Source organism: Grammomys surdaster, unplaced genomic scaffold (assembly GCF_004785775.1).
Source record: "Grammomys surdaster isolate TR1022 unplaced genomic scaffold, NIH_TR_1.0 66, whole genome shotgun sequence".
Taxonomy (NCBI): Eukaryota; Metazoa; Chordata; class Mammalia; order Rodentia; family Muridae; genus Grammomys; species Grammomys surdaster.
The window spans coordinates 1449197-1474956 of record NW_021604568.1 but is presented as its reverse complement, the minus strand read 5'-3'; the positions used below and the strand labels follow the sequence as shown (position 1 = coordinate 1474956).

The window sequence follows — 25760 nt, the reverse complement described above, 5'->3', positions numbered from 1 at the left end:
GCTGATCTGTAAATCCCTGCAAGCTACTGTAAAGTCTGCTTGGAACAGGCTTGGGCTCAATTGATTGGCTAATCAATACACATAACAAACCTTTCTTGCAGGGCTGAGGAGAGGATTAAGTGGATAGTGCACATGAGGTGGGGAACAGCCTGGGATTCTCTCTCAGGCTCTGCCTGGGGGTGAGCTGTTTGCTGTGCTGTGCTGAGGGGTGCCTGGAGTTGCTGCCTCCCTGTGTACCCCCACACTCTCTAGGGCACCACCTCCCTGTCTTTATCTTTTCTGAACAACGGACTTTCTTATCTCCCTGCTTCCCTGTGTGGGTCAAAGGTGGTTAGTGGCTTGACCGCATCTTCTTACCCACCTCCCAAATGCCTGTTAACATTGGTTTATCCTTTCAGGGATCTCAAGGGCCTCAAAGAGCCAAGCCCCTCACTGAACATGTGTCTGAATCTATTCCCTTTACTGTAATGAAATACTGCATGCTGGATGGCTTATTAACAACAGAAATTTATTTCTCATGGCTCTCAGTGTCAAGATTCAAAATTTGGTGTGTGAGAAGGGCCTGCTTTCTGATTCACAGAAATCAGACCTCATTTTGTCCTGTTACAGCAGTGGGGTGGCAACTGTGTGAGACATCTTTGTTTTTACAATTTTTCCATTGCATTAATTTATTTACTGTGCGTGTGTCTGTGTGTGTCTATATCTGTGTCTCTCTGTGTGTGTCTGTGTGTGTGTCTGTCTATATGTGTCTCTGTGTGTGTATCTGTGTGTGTCTGTATGTGTGTCTGTGTGTGTATATCTCTGTGTATTTCTCTCTCTGTGTGTGTGTCCGTGTGTGTATCTCTGTGTATGTCTGTGTGTATCTGTATGTGTCCATGTGTGTGTCTCTGTGTGTATGTCTGTGGGGGTGGTCTCTGTGTGTGTGTAATCTGTGTGTATCTGTGTGTCTGTATGTGTCTATGTCTGTGTCTCTCTGTGTGTCTGTCTGTCTGTGTGTGCATCTATGTCGCTGTGTGTGTATGTCTGAGTGTATATGTGTATGTCTGTGTGTGTGTGTATGTGTTGGAGGAGAGGTACTTGGTGCTATGGCACACAAAATGGAGGTCAGAAGACAACTGCAGGAGTCAGTTCTCTCCATCCACCATGTGAGTCCCTTTCCTCAGGTGCCGGTGGTCGAGTGCCCTTAGGTGCTTGGCCTTCACACCAGCTTCTTTCTATTGGACTCCAATCCTGTTCCTGAGAGCTTGTCCCTGGTACACACTCTCCTGCAGGCCCCACCTCCCAGCACCGTCATTTCTGTAACTAGGCGCCAGCACAGGAATAGATGGGGTTCTCCAACATTCAACATGTGTCTCCGAGCCCTCACACGTGGGAAATCCCACTGGTGGGAAGCTTAGAGAACATTTGGTCCAGCCTATGCACTTCACACATGAGAAGAGGGAAAGCAGTGTGGCCGTGGTTTATGAACACCTAGTGTTAGCATGTCCTGTCTCTCCTTTCCACAAGGCTCTCACTGCCTGCTGACATTCCCTTGAGCATCCTTCAATTGCCCAGTAATGGTTGTATCATGAGTTGCCTCATAAACAAACAAACAAGCAAGCAAATAGACAAGAGAAAAAAGAGAGTTGATCTGGGTTCTGAAATAGTTGGGGGTCTAGCCTGGGCTTCTCCTGCAATTGCTGGGGTTGGCAGGGAGCTAGCTGGGAATGCACAGTCTGAAGGAAGTGAGCATAGAGCCTTGGTTTGTGGTGCCGTCCCTAAGGGTCCCAGGCTTTCTTGTGCTATGCCGTCTGCAATCCCCTAGAGTAGACTTGGAATCAGAGCTAACCTAGTTCAAGACTGGGCGAGCCACTTGGTTCTGTCTCCTCCAACAGTCATAGCTCCTTTACCAGCATAAGGGGGGAAGCCAGAGCCACTGAGGGCCATGGAGAGCTCCCTCCTATGCAGTTGGGGTTCAGTCAACCATGAGGCCTGCCAGTACTGGTCACTGCTCCTAGAAGCTTCTCTCTAACTATCCTCTGCCCAGAGGGGAGGTGACTGGGGACAGTGTCCCAGTGTCTGTCAGGACAGAAAGCTCCTCTCTAATTACCATTTATTCATTCAGCCACAGTTGACAAAGCAACTAGAGCCCGTCCAGACTCTGGAGTGGGGTCACCGATGAGGCCAGTGACCTCTCTTCTTACCATGACTCCCCTGATTGGTACCCTCTCTTTCTCTGTTTGTCCACCAGGGACCTGAGTGAGAATTCTCTCCAGGCTATACCCAGAAAGGCTTTCCGGGGAGCCACAGACCTCAAAAATCTGTGAGTAGAGCCTTGGGATGGTCACCCTGGCACACCCTTTCCTGTACCATGTGGTCTAAAAGCCACCTTAGAGGGGACAGGCAGTACCATGCCTTGACTGGGACTCTGTGTGACAGCCCAGTGTGTGCTCAGAGGGTATGCTCTAGAGACTGGGTTGAGGGGAGTACGAACCATGGAGTGTCAGGTTGTGTTCTCCAGTGTCCTCTGGCTTTTTTGGGTTAGCAGCTGGTTTTAATCTCCTCTAGTATTACTGCACAAGCTGCCGCAAGTCTGTTAACACTACTGAGCCTTCACATATTGTTTGAGAAAACAATATGCCCCCACAAGCTTATTCTGAGGTTGAAATGAGATGAGGAAATGCGTACCCTCTGTCGAGTACTGTTTAAATGCAAGGGTTTATTAGTATTCAAATTTATTCTGGTCCAGGCTTACCACCTCCTGAGGTCTGGCTACAAACAGAAACCGCAAATGCCTGGCATGCTTGTCACACACACCCCTCCCACGCCTGTGGCAGACATTGGTAATCGATCAGCACATTCTTTCCCACTGAACTCAGATCGCAGCTTCCATTTGCCCTGACAGCAGCACTCCAGGTAGCCAGGGCTAGCCAATCTCACTTGGCATTCAGCAGAACTCTGTGTGCCAGCCCCTGCTGCCACTCCTCCTGGGTGACTCTCATTTGTCAGCTGCCAACACACTCTAGGTGGTCTCCAAAATGTGAAGGAGAGATGCCTGCTTCCCAAGGGAGATACAGGGCTGGACAGAGGAATGTAATAGGACTTTTATTTCAATTTATTGTTTTAACTGAAAATAAGAGGAAATCGGCTTTTATTAATAGTTCCTTTGGACTGACACTATTACTCTTGTCTTTGAAAATAATGGAGTGCTCTGTCAAAATGTTCAGCCCCTGCTCTGGGCAACGCTTCCCCTCCTTACAGCTCCCCTCTGCTTTACAGACAGCTGGACAAGAACCAGATCAGCTGCATTGAGGAAGGGGCCTTCCGTGCCCTACGGGGACTGGAGGTTCTGTGAGTAAAACCTGGGGCAGGCCATGGGTGGGGAGCTGGTGCAGGAGGTCAAGCTCAGGGACACACCTCAGCTGCTGTGTAAAGTCCTCCCAAGCAGGAGGTTTGGGTGGTTTCCCACCATGGAGGTAAGAAGTGGCTCTCCCGGGCGGCCGTGTGTGAGCTGGCCTTTTTTCCATGGCCTTCCTCAGCTCCAGCTCCCTGTCCTCCCAGACTTAGAAAGAGTACAGTCACCTGCTCAGCTCTGGGCTGTCCCTCTACCTCCATACCCAGAGCAGGGCTGGTCACCCTCTAGGTAAAATGTCACAGCTGACATGAGAGACAATATGCGCAGACAAGTCTCCTGTAAATTCCCACTGGGCAGGTGTTAAATGTCCATCTGTCCCTTTCAGGACACTCAACAACAACAACATCACCAGCATCCCTGTGTCCAGTTTCAACCATATGCCCAAGCTTCGGACCTTGTGAGTCACCTGGACAGTGGGAAGAGGGTGTGGGAGTGAGTGGGGCTGCCCTCCACAGCCCAGGGGGGAGCCAGGGGAGCCAGGGATTTGACATTGAAAGGCACCCAACCAAAGTCCCTTGTACTTGGTTTTTCCTTGGACAACCAATGACTTGGTTTTGTCCTTGAAGTTGAGGTGGGTGATCTGGGCAAAGGACCATGTGAACTTTAAGAGATGAAGCCAGGCCATAGAGCAAGCGGGGAGAGAAGGGAAGCCAAAAGGGGGCAGTCCTGAGTTAGGATTGAGTCAAGCAAGGAGGCCTTCTGCCCGGGCGGGGGAAGGGAGGCAGCAGCTGATGGATCCTGGGGCTCTGTTGCTGTGAGCTGCTCTTCTCCTGCAGCCGCCTGCACTCCAACCACCTGTTCTGTGACTGTCACCTGGCCTGGCTCTCTCAGTGGCTGAGACAGAGGCCCACCATTGGGCTCTTCACTCAGTGCTCCGGACCCGCTAGCCTTCGGGGCCTCAATGTGGCAGAGGTGCAAAAGAACGAGTTCAGCTGCTCAGGTGGGTGCTGCTGCTCAGGTGGGTGCTGCTGCTCAGGTGGGTGCTGCATCCTCAGCCTTGGTTTGCTGGCTCGTCCTGACTGCTGCTTCCTTCTGCCCCTCCCCCTTGTTTGCTGTGAGCACCTGCAACCACTCACTGATACCTATTCACCAGCTTTGCCCTGTTCATCCTCTCTTTGCGACCGCCTTTGGTCTGTGTCATCTTCCCCTCCCCCACCCTCATTTTCCCCTGTGTTCTCATCCATCTCTTCTTCCCCAGTCTATCCCCACGCCCTCTGTCCCTCCACTCTCTGTCCCCTTCTGTTCCTCTGCCTCCACCCCTTGCCTTCTCTTGCTTCATACACCAGTCACTCCCTTTCCTCCCCTTCCTCTTTCCCCCTCCTAGTGCCACCCCCCCACCCACTGCGTCACCGTTAGTGGATTGCAGCCCTTGGCTTCCAGCCTGGGATGTCAGAACTCCACCTCTATGGGGAGTGAAGATACTAACAATGTCACAAAGTGGAATGCTATTCAGCGATTAGTAGGGCAAAGCTCTTCACAGCAAGGTGGATCTCAGAGAGTTTATAAGTGGAGGAGACCCTCCCAGTGATGCCATGAAAGTGAACTTCACTGACAAGAGTCAGGGAGGGATCTTAGGTGCTGCGTCCCAGAATAGCAATGACTATTCTGATATGGGGTGGGGGGACCTTCCTGGGGCTAGGAGTGTGTCTGGGTAGTGTATCAATCAGCTGAGCATTTAAAACGGTGAGCTTCATGTAACTTATTATACCTGTGTTTAAAAGCGTGAACTCTGACATCACGCAGTGGGCGTGGTCCCGGTTTTGACACTTAAGTCATTGAGCCTTGTCAATTTCTACCAGGTAAGGGGTGTCACAGGCAGAGGTGATGATAGAATGCTCCTCCAGGGGCGGTGCAAGAGGGATCCTGTGAGACTTTTGGTGTGAGCACAGAGTCTGTGGGTATGGGGATCCTGGGTCCTGAAGGCTGGGTGATTTGGAGCTTCAGAATTCTAGAATAGAATTTTCTAGTTGATCTTGAATCAGCCCTGTTCAGCTAGTTGCAGGGACCCATGTCAGTGTGTTCGCTTGTCCTTGCACCCCTGGGGAACTCCTATGCATGACTGTGTCCCTGTGCTCTCCCAGCAGCAGATCTGGAGGGGGAGCAGCAATGTGAGGCTCTCTGACATCACACCTACTGTCTCTGCAGGCCAGGGGGAGGCTGGACGAGTACCTGCCTGCACCCTCTCTTCCGGTTCCTGCCCAGCCATGTGTAGCTGTAGCAGTGGCATCGTGGACTGCCGTGGCAAAGGCCTCACTGCCATCCCTGCTAACCTTCCTGAGACCATGACCGAGATGTGAGTCCAGAGCTAAGCAGGCTCCAGGACACAGCTTCTGCTGTTCAGTCAAGTTCTGTCTGCCAGGGAAGAGTCGGGGTGGTACCACTCCCAGCTTCCCCGGGTTTCTCAGCTGGCAAATGGGGAAACTGCTGCCTTGAGCAAGTTGAGCTCCCTGGGAAGGTCCCAAGCACTGAGGAGAGGGTATCCTTTCGAGGTCCACAGCCAACCCAGTCAGATGGGGCTGTCAGCATGGGTTTCTTAGTGTAGCATCACCATGGGGTCCCTTCAGCCACAGAAGGCTGGGATTTGGGGCCTCAGATCACAGCATGTGTCCATCTCCCTGACCAACATTGGCCCCACAGGGGAAGGAATCTCAGGGACCAACAGTTTGTTACTAAGGGTGACTGACCCTCAGCCTTCTGCCATTCCCTGCAGTCGTCTGGAGCTGAATGGTATCAAATCCATCCCACCAGGAGCCTTCTCTCCCTACAGAAAGCTTCGAAGGATGTGAGTATAAGCCTTCCCTGGCAGTCTCCTGCTGTAGGGAGGAAGAGTCTGGGACAGACCTTGACTCAGACCTAGCCTGGCCTTCCTGCATCCAGGGCTGTTGTCTGGGATATGGGTGGCAGAGTGACCGTGAGGCCCAGATGGGGGAACCAAGTTCAAGCCTGGCCCATGTCTGAAGCTGCTTGTCACTTTATTGTGACAGTGGGAAGCCAACAGGGCAGTGGAAAGGCCTTAGAGCCCAGGGCAGAATGTCCCTTCCTGAGTAGGAGGGACAGAGAAAGAGTAGGCCATGGGTTTGCCTGAGGGGGCAGCTGGCCTTTTTATTTTTAAAGAACCCCCAGCCCCCATGTGGTTGGGAGGTAGGAAGACCAGGTTTGCAGCCTTGGAGTGCAGCTTCCTTCTCCTTGCTCCCCTTACAGAGACCTGAGCAACAACCAGATTGCTGAGATCGCACCCGACGCCTTCCAAGGCCTCCGCTCCTTGAATTCCCTGTGAGTAGAACACCCAGGTCTGCTGGGCTCTGTAGCGGGTCAAGGTCCTGATGGCTCCTGATGGTTCAGAGCCCTGCAATGCTCTCAGGCACTGGGCAGCACAGACACACACGACTACATGGTCTAGCGGCCCACCAAGCAGAATGGAATGGACATCTCACTGCTAGGGAAGACGGGAGGCTGTCGGCTTATTTTGGAGGACTCAAGGTGATAGGTACCACCAGGTGTGAACAGCGCCCTGTGCAGCGTGCAACCCCACAGCTGTGCACAGCAGCCTGAGCACGCGCTGGCACAGCCGAGATGATCAGACTTTGCTTGGCTTGTAGGACTTTTTTTTTTCCCTCCTGTGAGATACGAATATAGTTACTTTACATTGGACCATGTCAGTTTAGAAGAGACCAAAGGTCCATTCAATGGATCCCTGTCACTCCTGGGGGTCAAGGCCAGCTTCCTACTCTCTAGGAAACTGCATGCTGGGATCAAACACACGAATCTCATGTTGTCCTATTTCCACTATAGCCAGCCCTGGCCTTGCCTTTCTGCCCAGTTTCTCCCTCTACTCCATCTCTACCCTGCAGCTCCTGGCACCGCTCAGGGACAGCCATCTGATCAAGTCTTGAGTCTGGTTGTCTTCCTGTAAGCTGCCGTCTAGTTCTCTCCCCCATTCAAGTCTCCTTCTCATGTGGTCCCACACGGTCCTTACCACAGGATCTTTACCCTGCCATGCCTGCCTCTGGGAGGATCTCCAAGCCATATCTGAGGAGACAACATGCAGGGTTCTCACTCTGACTGATTACTCTAGGAGTAAAATACACTTTTATACTCTGCTTTTCCCCCACCCACGCCCTCTCATTATACAAAGGATTCATTCATGCTCAGTGTGGAAAACTTTGCAAATATCAAAGTGTAAAAATACACCACTTGCAGTCCCTCCACCTATCACACGTGCTGTCTGCCGTTCTATTTTTTCTCCACATGTCTCTCTGAAAATATGTTCATCCTTCCTGCACGGAGACTGCTTCTCCTTTGGATCTGAGATTGAATTACTTTCTTGTGAACTTCCCTCGGAAGGGCACCTCTGCAGACTTCTGTGGGGTTCGCTGGGACTGGGAAGGGCAGAGGGGTGAACACAGGAACAAAATTACACCCCAGCTGCAGAAATCTAGCCTATAGAGAAGGTACCTTCCTGCCTTCTGGAGATGGGCTGCTTGAAGACTCATCACTGCCACCTGCTGGCAAGATGCTATAATAACCATATTGGTGGAGAGGCAGCCTGTAGGTCTGCAGAGCCCTGCTGGGGTTTGGCAAAGCTGCCCTCTGACCTCCCTTTCTGTTGTCTTTTCTCCAGGGTCCTCTACGGCAACAAGATTACAGACCTTCCCCGAGGTGTATTTGGAGGCCTGTACACCCTCCAGCTGCTGTAAGGAACAATTCTAGGGTATCCTTGGGCCCACACCCCTCTGGCTTCCCAGAGACACAACTCCCCACCCCCCAACTCTCTGTTCTCTGCCGTAGGTTTCAGATGCTGTCTGATGATATTCTTAGCTTTGGAGTTGGTAGAAGCTAAGGGTCTGCTAATATAGCCCAAAAGTTTGACCTGATAGTACTCAGGTGTCAGGTCAGGTACTGAGGTAGGGACAGTCCATGGGAATTTGTCTCTGGATCGTCAATATTCCAACTAGACTCAATCATGAAGTCCTGGTCAGGCCACCAGCTGTGTAGAATCTTTAACATGGGTGTGACTTTTTCTGCGACCTTCATTTCACAACATACTTGGGGTACAAGACTCACCAGAGACAGGACCATGAAGACAGTCTGCCCCAGGAAGGCTATGCGGAGATAGAGGCTATGCAGCTGTATTCGGAGATAGAGGCAGGCTCAGAGCTCTTTGCTGGACATCAGGACCCAGAGGCTCATGAGCTGTGACCTGTGTTCTTTGGGGACAGGGATGTCTCTTGCAAGGGCCCTTAGGTCATCTTTGCCTCCTGGAGCCAAGAGAATTCAGGCCAGGAATCTAGACCTAGGCAATACTATATTGAAACACCCCTGTGTGCATGGGGACCCTGCAGGGTCCTGGGAAAGAGGAACCTCTCTGTCCTTGTGCTAGCCTGCAGTCAACTTGGAGACCCAGCATGTGGACAGAGATGGAGAAAGCACTGTGGAGTCGCCTGAGGGCACCAGTGTCCATGGCCAGGATGGCGCAGGGCGTGTGAAGGGTCAGGCTTGCCCCTCTCTTACCTCCCAGCCTGGCTCTGCCTGCAGGCTTCTGAATGCCAACAAGATCAACTGCATCCGGCCTGATGCCTTCCAGGACCTGCAGAACCTCTCTCTGCTCTCCCTGTATGACAACAAGATCCAGAGTCTCGCCAAGGGCACCTTCACCTCCCTGCGGGCCATCCAGACACTGTAAGCACCCCCCTCTTCCCATTTCTCTCTCCCTCCAGCAGGTGGCCCTAGTGTGGTTACAACATTGGGGTCCAAGTAGCGACCTCTCCTGGGCTACTGTGTACAGTGAGGTGTCCTCCCACTGAGGAAAGGTGTCTACAGACTCTTGAATGATCCTGGGTCACAGATCAGTGAAGACTCTTATTGGCTGGATAACCCTAGGGCAAGTTAATTTGCTTCTTTGGGCCTTCCCGTTTTCTCTCCATAAAATGAGGGCATCTCCACATAGTTGTTATAAAATTTACAGGTGTTTACAATATAAGCTCACAGAGATGTTGGCTAAATGCCAGCTGGAGTTTACTAATGGCAACGTTAACAGCGTCTCTGGATTCTAAGCTGCGTTTCCACATTAACAGTTCTGTGTTCTCAGGGATGACATATCATTTAATCAGCAACACGCTCTTTTCCTGGAAGTTCATTAAGTAATAGTGCATCTGGAGTGGTAATGCTGAGTCTGATGGGAAACAGAGAAATCAGAGAGCACTGAATCTAGTCCCCTTTACTGTGGAGATCTGTGCTCCCTTGCTGTGGAATGCAGTGCTCCCTTGCTGTGGAATGCAGTGCTCCCTTGCTGTGGAATGCAGTGCTCCCTTGCTGTGGAATGCAATGCTCCCTTGCTGTGGAGAGTTGTGCTCCCTCTCTATGGAGCTCTGTACTCCCTTGCTGTGGAAAGCTGTGTTCCTCTGCTATGTAATGCTGTACTCCCTTGCTATGGAATGTTGCACTCCCTTGCTGTGGAGATCTGTGCTCCTGGCTGTGGAGAGCTGTGCTCCTGGCTGTGGAGATCTGTGCTCCTGGTTGTGGAGAGCTGTGCTCCCTTGCTGCAGAGACTTAGAATCATAGCAAAAGTAGTAAAGCCCCACGTGGCTCATTACCAGCTTTAACTCCAGCCCAGTCTGGCTTGTCTCCACCCTCCTTTTCCACACCACCCAAACTGGTTGGAAGCAAATGCCTGTCATTGTCTGTCCTCTGTCTCTGGCCTCTGAATTGCTGCAAGATACAGATTCTTAAGCAATGCAGCCACATAGACTGAGATATAGCTCAGAGTTGGAGAGCTTGGCTTGGATGCATGGGGTCTGGGTTCTACTCTCAGCACCACAAAATGAGCAGAACCTGCAAGATTGTTGGCGTGTCTAAAAGCTTAATAACCAGTTCTTTGATACCATCAAACATTAAGTCAGTGTTTGAACTTCCACCTGTCTCGTGTGTGTCAGACAAATTTTCATTCTCTGTTGGAATCAAGATGTGATGTGGCCTATGCAACGGGATGGATGTGTTTCTGAGCCATTCTTCATCTCTAGACATGAGTCGGCTTCTTTTCTCCTTGATGTGGCAGGAAACGCCCTACATAAGCAACTGAGGAGGGAAGACTTATTTTGACTCACTGTTTCAGATGGGTCAGTCCATGGTCACTGGGTTCTTGGGCAGAACTTTATGGAGATGGGGGCGTATGGCAGAGGAGCTTCTTCAGGATGGAGAAAGAGGAAGGACAGGATGGGGAGGGAGAGGAGGAGGAGAAGGAAGAGGAGGAAGAAGTGGAAGAGGAGAGAGAGAGAGAGAGAGAGAGAGAGAGAGAGAGAGAGAGAGAGAGAGAAGTTAGTGGAATGGTTCAGCATGCAAAAGCACTTGCCACCAAAACTGGTGTCTTAAGTTCAATCCCTGTGACATGGTGGAACGAGGTTGTCCCACTGGTTATCCTTTGACCCCCACAAACGTGCCATGGCACATGTGTCCCTCCAAATAAATCAGTTCTAAAATAAACAGATACCCTCAGGAGACGGTCGCCAACGACTCTCAACCAGCTGACATGGCCCCCTCCCCAAACAGTGGAGACCAAGACTTCAGCACAGCCTGGGAACACTTCCCATGGGGACATATCAAAGGACTCTCCATTTCCTTCATCCCCCATCATTCATTCATAGGTGACACTCCAGCATTTAAAATATGTCACCATGTCACAAATCTCCCTGGCCTCTGTATGTCCTTTTAGAATGAATATTGGATCTAGGAGCTCAATTGGTTTTGTGTTTGATTGACTGACAATAGATTGTTTCTTGGCAAGAGGCTTCCTGAAGTGTGAGATGTCTGTCTGGTTGCCTTTTTTTTTTAATGAAACAACCATTGACCTCAGTGCTGGTTAAGTTCATTCCTGACTGGATTTATAATCACCATGGAAACACACGGTGGGATATGTCTATGAAGGTGTTTCCAGAACGATTAAACTGAGGTGGGAAGCTCCACCCTGAATGTGGGTGACATTCTTTGCTTCCTGACTTCTGGTGACCCCGACTTTCTCTTTCTCTTCCACTGCCGTACTGTCTCACCAGTGTGGACTTTATCCTTCTTAAACCCAAGGTGGAGGGAAAAAACCCCTTCCTTTCTTTTGTTGCTTTTGTCTGGAAGAAGAGCCACTAACTATAGACAGCTTCAATGCCCATTGATGGATCAGGGTCCTGAGGTGATGATTCTGGAAGCCCAGGAAGTGCATTCGCTGCTGCTGTGGGTTGGTCACTAAGAGTCCTTAGGCCATGGCTGGAGTACTTCCCCACCCAGAGATGTTCACCTGCTAGCTGCCTGAACTCAGGTCCTCTGCCCCTCCCTCCTGCTCACCGGGGTCTGTCTGGATGTGTTGATGTGGGCCAGGAAGCCTGTGCATAACAGACACTGTTGATCTCCTCCCACGGCCTCTGTGGTCAGAGTGGTCCCTGACAGTGCTGCTCAGAGGTAGACAACGTCTGTGTGAGGCTGAACAGGTTAAACGTGTGACACCCACTCCCTGGGGACTCTGCAGAGCAGTCGCTGTCAGCCACAAGTACAAACTCATTAAGCCGCACGTGCACCTGCAGCCTGACTCCCCCTAATTAATTTACTTACAGGCAGTGAGAGGAGTAAGCTGTCCGTGGGGAACCTCACTGAGCATGTGGAGTTAGAGGTTACAGTGAGAGATGGGGAAGGCGGTTGTTTTCAGTAGCTGGCAGAGTTTCTGCAGAGACATGCTAAAGAGGTGCAATGACTCGAGCTGGTACACAGGAAGCCTTGGGGTGGGGGAGGGATGGAGGGACTCAGGTTCTTTGAGTGTTATCTTGCTTCACAACAGCGGCCCTGTGGAAGCAGGGCTCATTGGCTGTATTTTTATTTAGAGGAAACTGAGGTGGAGGATGTCCTGAGATCCCCCACAAGGTTGAATGTTAGCAGGTCTCGTCATTTGAAAATGGCTGATTTCCTCAACTGTAGAACAGACTTCTCTAAGGCTATAGAACAGACTTCTCTATGGCTGTAAAGCAAAATTAGATTTCCATAAATACCTGCTCATATTAACAACAGAATTATAATTTGGAACCAGAGCAAAAGACATACAAACCTGAGCTACTGCCCGGCCCCTCTTCCTGTAGCTATGGAGTGGTCCAGCACCTTAGCTGAGGCAGAGGCAAGTTCACCACCCTGTGAGTTGCTTGATTCACCCACAGCACCAAGGCTTACGAGCTGCAGAGCTGCAGTTTTGGGTTTGCTGCAGTTTTGCTGACCCACCCAATATGAAGTCAAGCAAAACACTGAATGCCTATCGTCCCAGGTCTTCATGAGGCTGATCACCGGAGTCTAAGAGTTCAAACTCAGCGTGGGCCACAAATGACGGTGTTGACTCACAATTCAAACTAACAATCTAAGCAAACCGACAGAGCTGTGCTGAGGTGTAACTCACTTACAGAGTTTATCTCTTCTGAGAGAGCAACTCAGTGACTCAGTAAATCCACAAAGCTGCTCACAATTCAGTGTTGGAAAGTTTCTGTCAGGCTCCCTGATTTCTTAGGCTCACTCCCAGCTCAGCCCCAGGCAGCCTCTAGGCTGTGTTCTCATCTGGGGATTGCCCTTTTCTGGCTATTTTATAAACCAGAGTCAAGCAACAAGCTACTTTTAGTAACTGACTTCTTTGGTGTCGTGTAATGGTTTTGGGGTTTTTGAATCTTGAACATTTCATCCTTGATCTGAGTTGTAAGAAAACAGACAGAAGAGGGTCTTTTGTCATTGACAAATAATGTTCAAGGCTATCAGAGTAGCCAAGTGTTGTTCACCACACCCGGATGCAGTACTTTTGGGTCATTTCCAGGTACAGCTGCAGAGAACACTGTTGCTGCCTGTGCTGGCTTACAGCTCATTGTAGATCAGTGTTTCCCTCTCCCCCAGAGTCACTGGGTCACAGAATGAGCTTACTGTCAAGACGCTGCCAGGGGACTATAGCACAGCACACTCTCTCCAACGCAGTGTCTGCAGGACATGCTCAGTGGGACAGTACCCAGATATAGGTCTGTAGGCCTGCTGATGGCACGTTTCAGAAGTGGTGGGTCTGGGCTTGACAGAGATAACTCAGTGATTAAGAGTGAGTGCTGCTCCCACAGAGGAGTTCTGTTTTCATCATTCCACACTGGACAACCACCACCACCTCTGACCTCGGGCACCTGCACACATGTGCACATATGTGTGCAGATATACATATAATTAAAAATAAAACAAATCTTTAAAAAAAAAAAGAACTAGTGGTTGCTTTGCTGCACACCTTCACTTCCTCTCCTGATGCAGGAAGCTGGCAGGGAACTGAATGGGCCTCTGCAGTAGCTACCTGTTTGCTGATCTTTCCTGGAGTGAGAGACTGCTAGAAACTTGTCATGGAGGGGCACGGATGTCTCTTGGACTAGGAATGGTGGCTCTAGTCGGACCTGGGATGCAGACAGACTCAGCCTCCCTACCCTGGCTTGGTGTTCTGTTCCCTAGCTTCTTCATCAGGAAGGAGCGGGTCTGGTCTGTCAGACTCTCCACCCCTTCTCACCGCATTCATGCTCATGAAATTTTCAAGTCAAAGGACAGGAAGGGAGTTGGCAGAAGGGACAGGGGGGACTTGGAGGAGAGTAAGGCTGGCTCTTCAGAAAGCTGCCGTTCTCCACTAAAGAGCTCTTCCTCTGTGAAGGGCTAGACAGAGACAGAGGGGTGCACACTGATAATTCCCACAGCTAGCTCTGCCTTCCTTGAGGTCACAAGTGCTGACTTAGCCTCAGATGGCTATCAAGCCTTGTCAGGTATAGGTCAGCAACCCTGGTCTCTGACAGCCCATTTGTTCCTTTGGACAGCCATCTGGCCCAGAACCCTTTCATCTGTGACTGTAACCTCAAGTGGCTGGCAGACTTCTTACGTACCAACCCCATCGAGACAACTGGGGCCCGCTGTGCCAGCCCCCGGCGCCTCGCCAACAAGCGTATCGGGCAGATCAAAAGCAAGAAGTTCCGGTGCTCAGGTAAGAGCCACCTGCGAGTCTCCAGTGGGCCTGGGGACCAGGAACATGTCCTGGTGTTCTTAACAAAGATGTTCTTGGGCACTTTGGAACCTCCTAGGGGTGGTGTGGGCCCTGCATTCATCTTGGGGTGGTTTGTCTGTCTTGCCCCTCACTTTACTGCGGCCTTGGCGTGGTCAGCTCAGTGAGCTGTGGAGGGAGAGCTTCCCATCCCTCTGCTCCAGGCCAGCTCTTCTCTGTGTCACTGTGTTCAAGGCTTAGGAAGCATCTCAGTGAGTAGGAGACCCTTCTAGAATCAAGTTAGAGAAGTGGCCTCGACACATGCAGCCTACTTGGCATCTTGCCGAGGGCGGTTTAGGTCAGCTTCTGCACCTGGCTGTTTGGTCCAGGAGCCTAGTGTCACCCTTGCCTTAACCCTATCCATAAGGTCAGCACAGTGCCTGCCTGTGCTGTGCAAATGAGAGCTTTAGTTGGCCTGGGGACATGAGCTGGGGAGTAAGACCTTCTACACATAAAGATGGGCAGGGGAGACGCAGCCCTCATGCAGTGTCCCAGCTGCATTCCTGGGGTGCCTTCCATGGGGCGTGGGCCTGCCCTGGCTGCTCCTATAACCTGGTGCATTTGATTTTTTTTTTCCAGCCAAAGAGCAGTACTTCATTCCAGGTAAGGAGTGTGGGAGACAGAGGCCAGCTGGGGGGAGGGTTGTGTATGGCCGCAGTAGAGGGAAGGGGGAGTTGGGGGGAGGGTGCTTGGGAGCCCTCGGCTGCTTGGAGCCTACTCAGGCCCTCAACTGTGCCACACTCTCACTCCAGGGACGGAGGATTACCGCCTGAACAGCGAGTGTACCAGTGACGTGGCCTGTCCCCACAAGTGCCGCTGTGAAGCCAGTGTGGTGGAGTGCTCTGCCCTGAAGCTCTCTAAGATCCCGGAGAGAGTCCCCCAGTCTACCACTGAGCTGTAAGCCGTGAGCTGCCCACCCTCCCCCCGTGCCTGGCACCCATTAGCCTACCTGCGTCTCTTTAGGGCTCCCTTCCCAGCTAGCTCTGTGTGGGGGATCATGGGAGACATTGTCTGGAACATGCCAACTCAGAGTTTTGGCAAGATACAGCCCGCATCCGTGGTCCCTACTCCTTCTTCCCTGTCTCCTTTGAGAAGTCTTAGGCATCCAGGACTGGTCACTAGCCTGAACCATGACTGGCTTTTCTTAAGGATTGTTCTTTAGGGAGACAGGAATCCATAATCTCAAGATGGGGTTTAAGTCACCCCTTAACTACCGAATTTCTTTATCTAAAAGTTTGAATTTGTGTGTCCATGTCTGCATATGCAAATTTCCACACGCATTTCTCTTCTATGGATACAAATTTTCATTACTTTTTTTTAATGAGTATTCATTATTTAGTGTGTGCATGTGTGTCCATGTGTGTGTGCGTGTGTGTATATGTGTGTGTTTTCATGTCATGGTGCATGTATGATCAGAAGTCACCTTTTATGAGTCAGCCCTCTTTTTCCTCCATGTAGAAGAGGCTAGAACTCAAGTATGCAGCAGGCATCTTTACTAAAACAGCTTGCTGTCCCTTCATTACATTTTTAATTTAAAAAAATTCTCATTTACCACTGCCACTCCCATTTTGCCCAGTGCCAGGTCCAGCTTTCCTTTGAAATGGGTTCAGTTGGCCTTCTGTTTGTACCCCATCATCTCTATGTGAGAAGCGTGTTTAGGTTGACCACATACGTATGTATTTGTTCTGTTCCTTGCCTTTCACAGACGATTGAACAACAATGAGATTTCTATCCTAGAGGCCACTGGGTTGTTTAAGAAACTCTCACATCTGAAGAAAATGTGAGTTTCCCATTGGTGGGACGGAGCCGGTCAAGACACTGGCGCGGGATGGAAAGGAAAGGGTAGTGTGCAGAGCACCCACTGGGAGTGGGAGTGGGTTCCCTGTGTATGGAGGAGTTCAGTGAGGGAGGGAGGACTCCTGGATGCAGAGGACTCACAATCCTCCCCTCCCTCCTCCCCCAGAAACCTGAGCAATAACAAGGTGTCCGAGATCGAAGACGGGACGTTTGAGGGCGCCGCCTCTGTCAGTGAACTGCACCTGACCGCCAACCAGCTGGAGTCCATCAGAAGCGGCATGTTCCGGGGTCTAGATGGCTTGCGGACCCTGTGAGTGAGTGGGGCTAGGGGCACACAGACCAGCTACAGCATGGGACCACTCCCAGTCTTCACTGGCAGGAGGGTGGGAACCCTGAGGAGCCTGTCCAGTAGGACAGACAATCTCATGTTTGTAACCGAAACCAATCCTCATGTCCTTTGGATGTGGACTGGTAGGGGTTGGGGGGAGAGGTCGGATCCCCTCAGTGCCCTGTGATCAAGGCTGCTGGGATACAGGTGGCACATGCTCAGGAGTGACCAGAACAACCACAAGAGGGGTGGCCGGCTGTGAGGGGACCCTGTTTGTGTAGATGTCAGAGCAGAGATGTCCCTAGAAATTCTGGACTCTTGCCTTGGAGCCAGCCAGAGCACGCCAGGCCTTGGGAATCCACTGGAATCTTACAGTCACCCCCTCTCCATGACCACCGCAGACCTCTGTCCACTCAGCCAGCGCTGGCTCTTCAGTGTCCAGGAGAAGGGGCTACGTCCTGTTGGTCGCCAAAGATGTTCCCTGTCTATGTGCCCAGCCCAGAGCCACCTGTGGCTGTGGGGTGCACTTCATCTCAACTCATTTTAGTGTAGATGGCTGCAGATGGGCAGTGGCTGCCACTCAGGAAACGCAGTCCTCGGAGTCACCTGCCCGGGTTTAAGTCTCAGACACGCAGCATAGTAGAGTTTTGTCACTTGAAGTTCATAATGTGTAAATGTGTGGGATGCCTGAGGAGTTTGGTGAACGGGCGTCCAGTCGGTGCAGCTCAGCCTTTCCCTGTGAGCAGAGCATGGCCACATCTCCAGTCTCGTCCTGTTTAGCTGGCCCTGGTCCCCTCCCTCTTACATCTGCCCAGTTCCCCTTGGGTCCTGGGGGAGATGTAACCAGTTACATGTGTTCTTCTGTGGAAGGTCAGTGAGGAGAAGAGAGACATGGGAAGGATCAGTGTGGGGACAGAGGTAGCAAAAACCCAGGAGGGACTGTGAAGTGTCTAGAACCCCAGGGGTACCCAGTGTCACCGTCAATGTTGATAGGGGCTCTTCCATGCTTTATTTACATATAGTTTTATACTTACAAACATACAATACACACATGTACATACACACAGTTCACTAGATACACCTGTATAACTGTCACCATAGTCTATGCCCTATACGTAACCAGTTTCCCCCAAAATTCTTACTGTCCTCTCTATTGTTACTATCATTATTGTTACTATTATTATCATCATAAGAACATCTAATCAGCTGGGGGACGGTGGTGGCAAATACCTTTAGTTCCAGCACTCTAGAGGCAGAGACAGGTGGATCTCTATGAGTTCAAGGCCAGCCTGGTCTACAGAATGAGTTTCAGAACAACCAGGGCTGCACAGAGAAACCCAGTCTCAAAAGCACAACAAAACAAACAAAACACATCTAACTGGAGGACAAGAGAGATACTTCAGCGGTTAAAAGTACTTATTGCTCTTATAGAAGACTAGGGTTTGATTCCCAGCATCCACATGATGGCTTACAAACACCAGCACCTCCAATTCTGGGAGATCCAGCGCCCTCTTCTGGCTTCTGTGGACAGGTGCACACATGTAGCGCAAATACCAGCAAACACATATACACACAATTTTTAAAAGAGATTATCTAATATAAGATACAACTCCTCAGCAAAGTTTTAAGTATATAATATAGTACTGTTTGTTAAAGACACTGCACCACACTGGAATTTTTAGGCACTATTTATTTTGTGTGTGTGTGTATATATATATATACACACACACATACATATACACACACACACATATATTAAACATGCATATATATACATACATATATAGATATAAATAATAAATAAAAACAAATATAAGAGAATGTATAACATTTTCTCTCCTCTTCCTTTTCTTCTTCAGTGTTAACAGTTAATCTTGAGTTTGTCATGCTGCTTCAGTCTCCCAAGGTCTGTGATCAGAGACTTATGCCACTATGCCCAGCTCCCATGCCCAGATGTATTTTAATAGGACCCTGTAATAGATTTTATTTGATTACCTACTTTTTCCTTCAGCGTGGAAGGAAGCATATATGATAGGATGTCTCTGAAACATAATTACATGTGATTACATGTAATGCTTAGGCTGTTTTAAATTCTGTTCAGAGAAACACTGCGATTCTGACCATTATTGCAAGTTCTGCGCATCCCTGAGTAGTCGGGCAGTGAAGTCCTGAAAGAGGGCCAGCCAATGGAAACAGAAAGTGCCCTTGTGGGCAGTCTAGGGCAGCTCGGCACACTCTTCCCGAGAGGCCCCCCTTGTGGTCTTGCCAGCCGTGTGCCCATGCCCCTGCTGTGGCCTAGGCATTATGACGACTATGTTTAATCTCTTCTCCAGTTTGACAGGCAGAAACTTGGAGTTATTTAGGTGTCCTTGATTACTGGCTAATCAGTCTGACATGCCTCATGCATGTTCGCAGTTTATTTAAAGGTCTCTTGGAATCGCCTACCCTGTGCTGCCTTGGTTTCCACTTTCCTTTCCTCCCTCCCACCCCCTTTGGCTGGGAGCAGGAATCAAAGGGGTCTTGGAGGGTAAGAAATGGGGCTAAGGCATCGTTCCAAATAGAGATGAGAAAGAAAGACATCGGAGCAGCACTAGCTATGGCTGTCCCTTGAACACAGGGCTCTTGGCAGGTGTCAGTCTGAGGAAATGGCCTGGGGCTGGAGACACCATCTCACAGCTATTTGGAAGCCACCAATGGTTTTTAAGCTGGGCAGTGGCTTCCAAACCACTGAGGGAGACTTCAGTGGGTCACTGAGGGGGTCTGCCTCTTCTCTCATCACCCCTCCTCCCCAGGATGCTGAGGAACAACCGTATCAGCTGCATCCACAACGACAGCTTCACCGGGCTGCGCAACGTGCGGCTCCTGTCTCTGTACGACAATCACATCACCACCATCTCCCCTGGAGCCTTTGACACCCTCCAGGCCCTGTCCACACTGTAAGTCTCAGCCTTGGAGGCCAGGTCGGGTGGTGGCTCAGGTTGGGGGAAGCCTACCTACTACCCCAGCAACAGGAGGGACTTCTTGGGTCTAACTTTTGAAGAGCACCTTCAGGGAAATCATGTGTCCTGGTTCTTTCTACTGCTAGTTCTTTCTCTGGCCCTAGAAGTTGGTCACTTAGGAGATTATTAGCTGTCAGGGCTGTGTGGTCAGAAGAGGACCCTGTCAGGCTCACTGAGAATAGAAAAGTGCCTTCATGACCACACGTCCTGCCCCTTCCAGAAACCTCCTGGCCAACCCATTCAACTGCAACTGCCAGCTGGCCTGGTTGGGCGACTGGCTTCGGAAGAGGAAGATTGTGACAGGGAACCCTCGCTGTCAGAACCCAGACTTCCTGCGGCAGATTCCTCTGCAAGATGTGGCTTTCCCTGACTTCAGGTGTGAGGAAGGTAACTTGTGGGCCATGCAGCAGGGATGGGATGGGGCTTGCCCAAGGGGCTGGGCAGGCAACACCCTTGTGGGCCATGGGGAGAGAATAGGAGATACTCTTGCTTGGAGCTACCACTGTGTAGTGGTATATGTATATTTGCATATATACATATATGTATATACATATACATATGCATGTGTATACACATATATACACACAGATACACATATACATGCATACACACATACACACATAAGGAAAACATGGATAGAGAAATAAAATAAACATGACCTCTTAGTTCACAGAGAGAAAAATACTCAGTATTTTTTCCTTATAAAAGTATGTTTAACCTGAAAACCAGCTGTGGACTCTGGGGAACCACCACGTCTTTCAGACACAGTGGGAGTCCCCTGAGTCCCATTTCCCACTTGTGGGAGGCTTGGCCATTCTGTGTTCTAGTGTCCTGTTCCTCTGAACCCCTCACCCCTCTCTGTGCCCACTGCCATCTTGCCCTTCTAGCAGGATGTAGCCTCTCCTTCAGTTCTTGCAGCGGTCACACACCGAGGTTCCTGTTGGAAGCAGACTTTTCCTGAGGTAGCATAGCAAATGTGTACCTCAGTTGTCCCTATTCTGAAGTGTCTCTCAGCGTGTCTGCTGCCACAGGAGCCTTCCTCAGGCTGATGTTAGCTCTCAAACGGCTCTGCTGCTGGATGCTGTGTATGTGTCTCTAGCCTGCATGTCCTTGCTCCTCCGGCCATTTCAGAGCACACCTCTGCTCTGAACTCACCCTAGCCAGGCCGTGTGGAGAGGAGGGAGCGGCCAGAGAGGGTCCTGACTATCACACCAAGAGAGACAACTAAGGCAGTTTTCTAAAGAAAATCTATGCATTTTTCTAAGAAAATTTTTATTTCTGGTTCAAAAAAAAAAAAAACCCTCAAGCCAGACATGGGACCATGTAGACTGAGACAGGAGAACTGAGAGTTCAAGGCCAGCCAGGGTTCAATAGTAGGACCCTACCCCCCCCCCCAAAAAAAAAAAGGAAGAAGGAAGGAAAGATGGATGGACACAAACCAGAAACCACCAATATGGTTTTTATTTTCATCATATTGTTCACACACACATTTTATGGTTTAATTTTTTATTGTTGTTAATTCCTACTTTTAAGAATTAAAACACTGCATCTTGATCTCTTGCCATTGACTGGCTTTTGAAGACATTGTTTTACTTAAACAGTCTCTTTGGGGCTGGAAATGTGAATCTGTTGGTAAAGTATTTGCCTTGGAAACACAAAGACCTGACTTTTATCCCCAGAACCAATGTTTTTTGTTTGTTTGTTTGTTTTTTGTTTTGTTTTTTAAATAGCCATGGTGGTGTGTGACTATAATATCAGTGCAGGGAGACAAAGATGGGAGGCTCCCTGGGGCTCACTGCCAGCAGACTAACCTCCTGGAAAGTTCTAGAAATGACACCCAAGGTCATTCTCTTTCACATGTGTGCCCCCATACCAAACACGCCATGCTCATGCACACGCGCACACACATACATGTATACATGTGGTAGGCTACTTTTCATTCAAAGACAGTACACTACTATAAGAACGATCCAGGAGATAGAAAAATCACCCCTGTACTCCTGCATCCCAGATTCCCAGCACCGGGCAGCCTCCATGGTTCTGCAGTACAGTTTCCCCGGTCCCTGCTGTGTGTTTGCATGTGAGAACACACCCAGGACTTTCTGCAAACTTCTTTCACCACAAACCATCCTGGTCTAGAGGGCACCACTGAGCCAGCCCTGGTAGCTGGCTCATCATAAGAAAGGTAGACACATGGAGGACTCTCACTGAAGAAGCCAATGATGAATGAAGGGGGTCTTTGGTCTGCACCAGCCTGGCCTGGGTCTCAGCCCCAGGACGCCTCATCACCATGAGGACAAGTCATTGATCCTGTCCAGATCTCAGTGAAATAGAAAACTATTTGCCTCTTCATCCGTCGGACACTTGAAATGGGCCAGGCGCTACACTGAGTGCCCAGCTTTGCCAGTGTACCCCAAGGGGTGGCAACATTGCCAAGGGAGCAGCTTGACACAGTATCGAGCGTTCAGAAGTGGTAGCTGTGTCCTCCTCTGCCTGGGGCCACCTTGGGTCTGAGGCAGGATTGGTTACCTCAGATCTGTTTTAATCTGGAATTCTCCAGAAGTCTTTGTTTCTGTTGGTGTTAGCCAATGGCGTACAGTGAAAAGAAGCTGTGCTGGTGGCCAAGGCTCAGGGAAGAGCCGCTGCTCTGAGCGTCCCAGAGACTTTCCTAATGAAACCAGGTCCCTGACTGACCAGCATGTCATATCTTCCTCTCTAGGCCAGGAGGAGGTGGGCTGCCTGCCCCGCCCACAATGCCCCCAGGAGTGTGCCTGCCTGGACACCGTGGTTCGGTGCAGCAACAAGCACCTCCAGGCTCTGCCCAAGGGCATCCCCAAGAATGTCACAGAACTGTAAGTAGCCCCAGACTTACAATCTGTTAGCCTGTGAGTCAGGACCAGTGGGACCTGGTACTGGGAGGAGACACTGAAGAGTGGGTGTTGGCTGACCGGAAGGAGGGTTAGCCTGGAAAGCTCTGGAAAGGTGACAACCTTCCTCTAGTCCAGCGCTTCTCAAACTTCCTAATGCTGTGACATTTTAATACAGTTCCTCGTGTTGTGGTGGCTCCCAACCATAAAATTATCTCCGTTGCTACTTCATAACTGTAATTTTGCTATTGTCACTCAGCTATTTGGATGGAAACCAGTTCACATTGGTTCCAGGACAGCTGTCTACCTTCAAGTATCTGCAGCTTGTGTGAGTATCCAGGGGCCTTGAGGATTCCAGGCCTGCCTCAGAGGCTAAGTGGATCATTGGCACCTAACCACTGAAACCCCACCTTTCCAGGAATCTCCCATTTGTGGGCAGATGCTGTTAATGAATCCTGTCTGTTCCCCCCAGTCTTCAGGGAACTAACTTCTCTACCCAAGAGCTGTTTTGCCATCTGGTGGCCAATCTAGGAATTGCATCTTTTCTGACCTCCTGCCCCCTTCCCCCATGGGTTGGCCTGGCTGCTTTGACCACACCATCTCCCCAAACCACTCCGTAGCCTGGTAATTATTGTTGCTCTGGGTGTGGTAATTATTGTTGCCCTGGGTGGTCCCTGCGAGGACCCAGGGATGACTAGAGGATGATGCCGAGCTTCTCAGTTCAACCTGTCCCCAAACCAAATATGAAACAAAGTAGCTACTATCCAGTCCACATACTATTTTTTCTTAGAGAAAAACCTGCTTTGTTGTTACTGTCTTTCTGCCCTGTGGGAGTACTGGAAATAAAGCCCCTGGATAATAAGGTCAACTCCTCTTGGCTTCCCAGTGTAATTACTACCTCCCTTCCATCGTTTTTTGTCTGTGTATTAGCCAGAGTCTATCAACGAAATCCAGAGAACATTCCGTCATAGTGTGTCTTGGCACAGAGCTCTGGCCAAGTGCAGCGGGTGGGTCAGTGTCATCCGAGAGCTGCTTTTAATGAGTTTGTTCTCAATGTCAACCGAGACTTGTTGTTGGCGGGTTTGCTCTTAGACGATGAGCTAGGGTTGAAGTTGGCATAATGCTTCCTTCCTTTCTTGAAAAAGCTTTGCTATGAAAACCGGGTTGCCACGGGCTGGCGACATTCAGTTTGAGGCCTGGCCACTTTGCACAGCGCTGGTTACAGCTCTGGGATGCTCCCACTAGTCTGTCTGTGCTCGATGACCACTGAGCTTTGAACATTTTGGTGGAGTGAGGATGAAATAGTGGCTGGTGTCAAGAAAGAGACTTCGTTCTACATGTTCCTCATTCTTGTGGCCTGACCTTCGCCAGTAGCACAGATCCACATGAAGAAGGAAGGACGGAGGGACAGAGCAGGAACATCAAGCTAGCTGCTCCTGTTAGGCTGCCCCACCAGCACGAAAGACTCCACCTCCCCATCACTAGGAAGGAAGTAGGGTTCTAGAAATAGGAAGAAGAGTTGCGATTCTATAAAGGATGGCTTCTTGGGTGCTGAAGGAAAGGCACACTGTTAATACCTTTTCAGAGGCAAGAGCTGCATGCAGCAGGTGTGGTGGGCAGATCAGGGGGCCCCAAGGTCATAAATCTCCCTTAGATGGTCTAGGGAGGGTATAGAATGAGGTCAGGGGCTCCCTAAGTTGGAGCGCACAGCAGGGTCCAACACAGACAGCTGAAGATGAAGGCTCGGATGGAAGGAGGGTGTGGTGAGCCGAGGCTGGAAGCTGGAGACGAGAGAGCACAAGTGGATGCTGACTTGATACAGGCAGGAACTTAGGGAGGGGGACAGATGGGGAAGGTGATCCAGGCCAGGCCACAACACCAGGGGTAGAAGGCAGCAACAATGCCAGTCTCAGGCTGCTCCGCTGAGGAAGCACCAGGCGGAATAGTGCTCTGAGAAGGAACAGGCTAGGGTCCTAGGGATGGCACCATCAGCTCAAGACAGCGAGGGCAGTCAGAGACATCACTAAGGATACCCAGAGTGGACTGAAGGAATGCAAAGCTGGGAGCTTCCGGTCCTGAGGCTTGTGCCTACCAGGGATTAGAAGATGGGGCCCCAGGGAAGGATGATACAGACACAGTTGGGGTAGGTGGAGAGGTGTATAAGAATGGCCTCTGTACCTAACATGGCCATTCACTGTAGGAGAAATTCAGTGATTGGTGAGGCCTAGCCCTCCTCTGGCCAGCTGGGTGGCCCTGTGTGAGCCTGAAGACTCCACCTCTTTATATGTAAAATGGGAATTCACACTGTCTCACAGATTTGGTGGCTAGTGTTCTAACCACAGGGGAGGGTGCTTCACAGGGAAGAGGCTGCTAATTCTGGTTGGATGTTGGTCAGTGCCCTCAGAGGGCACTGCTATTTCAGAAAGGGTCAGGTGCCAGCGGTACCTACAGAGGGAAGGTGGGAGGCAGAGAAGGAACAGAGGGAGCTTAGTAGTCAACTGCAAATCCAGTGTGTTCCCACATCCTCACCCAACCGAGAGCCTCGCCCTCCCTGCTGGGGAAGGGTAGGGTAGCGGGGAGAGGAGAGGCAGATGGGGGTGGGGTAGGGCTAGGAGGCACCCAGGGGCAAGGCCTTCTCTCTTTACAAATCCTGATGTTCTTGCTTCCTTCCAGGGACTTGAGCAACAACAAGATCAGCTCCTTAAGCAATTCTTCCTTCACCAACATGAGCCAGCTGACCACACTGTGAGTGCCAGCAGGGCCAGTGGGCACATGTATGGCATTAGGCTGTGCTGGCATCCCTGGGATCACATGCAGATACCCTTTCCCATCAGAGAGGGGCCTGAGATCCTACAGACTAAACACCCAGCTTTTGGCCATTATCAAATGTAAAAACAAAAATGCAACACCCGTACGGTAAATATACACGATGCTGGTTAATTCCTGTGACCAGCGGCTCGGGACATTATAATAGCCAGCATGGGTGTCTTAGGACACAGGCACAACATTTTCAGAGGGTCTGATCTCACAACAGTCCCAGCTGAACACAACCCTCACAGCCATCCATAGTAGAGTGAGTAAGGAAGGTGCAGTACAGGCTTACAGGGAACAGTACATAGGCGTGGACATCCCAGTTGTCACCACAGGAACTGATCACAAGGACAGAGGAACGCTAGGGAAAACAAGCCAAACGTAAAAGTCTCTCCCAAATGATCTAACTCCTTGAGTTACACATCTTATGCTGGTACCTGAGGCTTTCCCCAGGTGAGACTTAGATCAAGCCTGAGGGCCAGTAAGGAAAGGGCCCGGCTTAGCC

At 50.4% G+C, this 25760-nt stretch overlaps 1 protein-coding gene across 1 annotated transcript in view; it reads left to right on the top strand.

Moving 5' to 3' along the window:
• Slit1 (slit guidance ligand 1) overlaps positions 1 to 25760 on the top strand; it is a 143102-nt gene that overhangs the window by 88856 nt on the left and 28486 nt on the right. Inside the window, exons 5-23 of the mRNA XM_028772931.1 lie at positions 2231 to 2302; positions 3259 to 3330; positions 3720 to 3791; positions 4171 to 4334; positions 5540 to 5687; positions 6105 to 6176; positions 6596 to 6667; positions 8016 to 8087; positions 8930 to 9073; positions 14233 to 14396; positions 15033 to 15056; positions 15206 to 15350; positions 16159 to 16233; positions 16417 to 16560; positions 19371 to 19514; positions 19798 to 19964; positions 22297 to 22429; positions 22704 to 22772; positions 25118 to 25189. Coding sequence (XP_028628764.1) covers positions 2231 to 2302; positions 3259 to 3330; positions 3720 to 3791; positions 4171 to 4334; positions 5540 to 5687; positions 6105 to 6176; positions 6596 to 6667; positions 8016 to 8087; positions 8930 to 9073; positions 14233 to 14396; positions 15033 to 15056; positions 15206 to 15350; positions 16159 to 16233; positions 16417 to 16560; positions 19371 to 19514; positions 19798 to 19964; positions 22297 to 22429; positions 22704 to 22772; positions 25118 to 25189 — 2025 coding nt within the window. The remainder of the gene's footprint in view (positions 1 to 2230; positions 2303 to 3258; positions 3331 to 3719; positions 3792 to 4170; positions 4335 to 5539; positions 5688 to 6104; positions 6177 to 6595; positions 6668 to 8015; positions 8088 to 8929; positions 9074 to 14232; positions 14397 to 15032; positions 15057 to 15205; positions 15351 to 16158; positions 16234 to 16416; positions 16561 to 19370; positions 19515 to 19797; positions 19965 to 22296; positions 22430 to 22703; positions 22773 to 25117; positions 25190 to 25760) is intronic.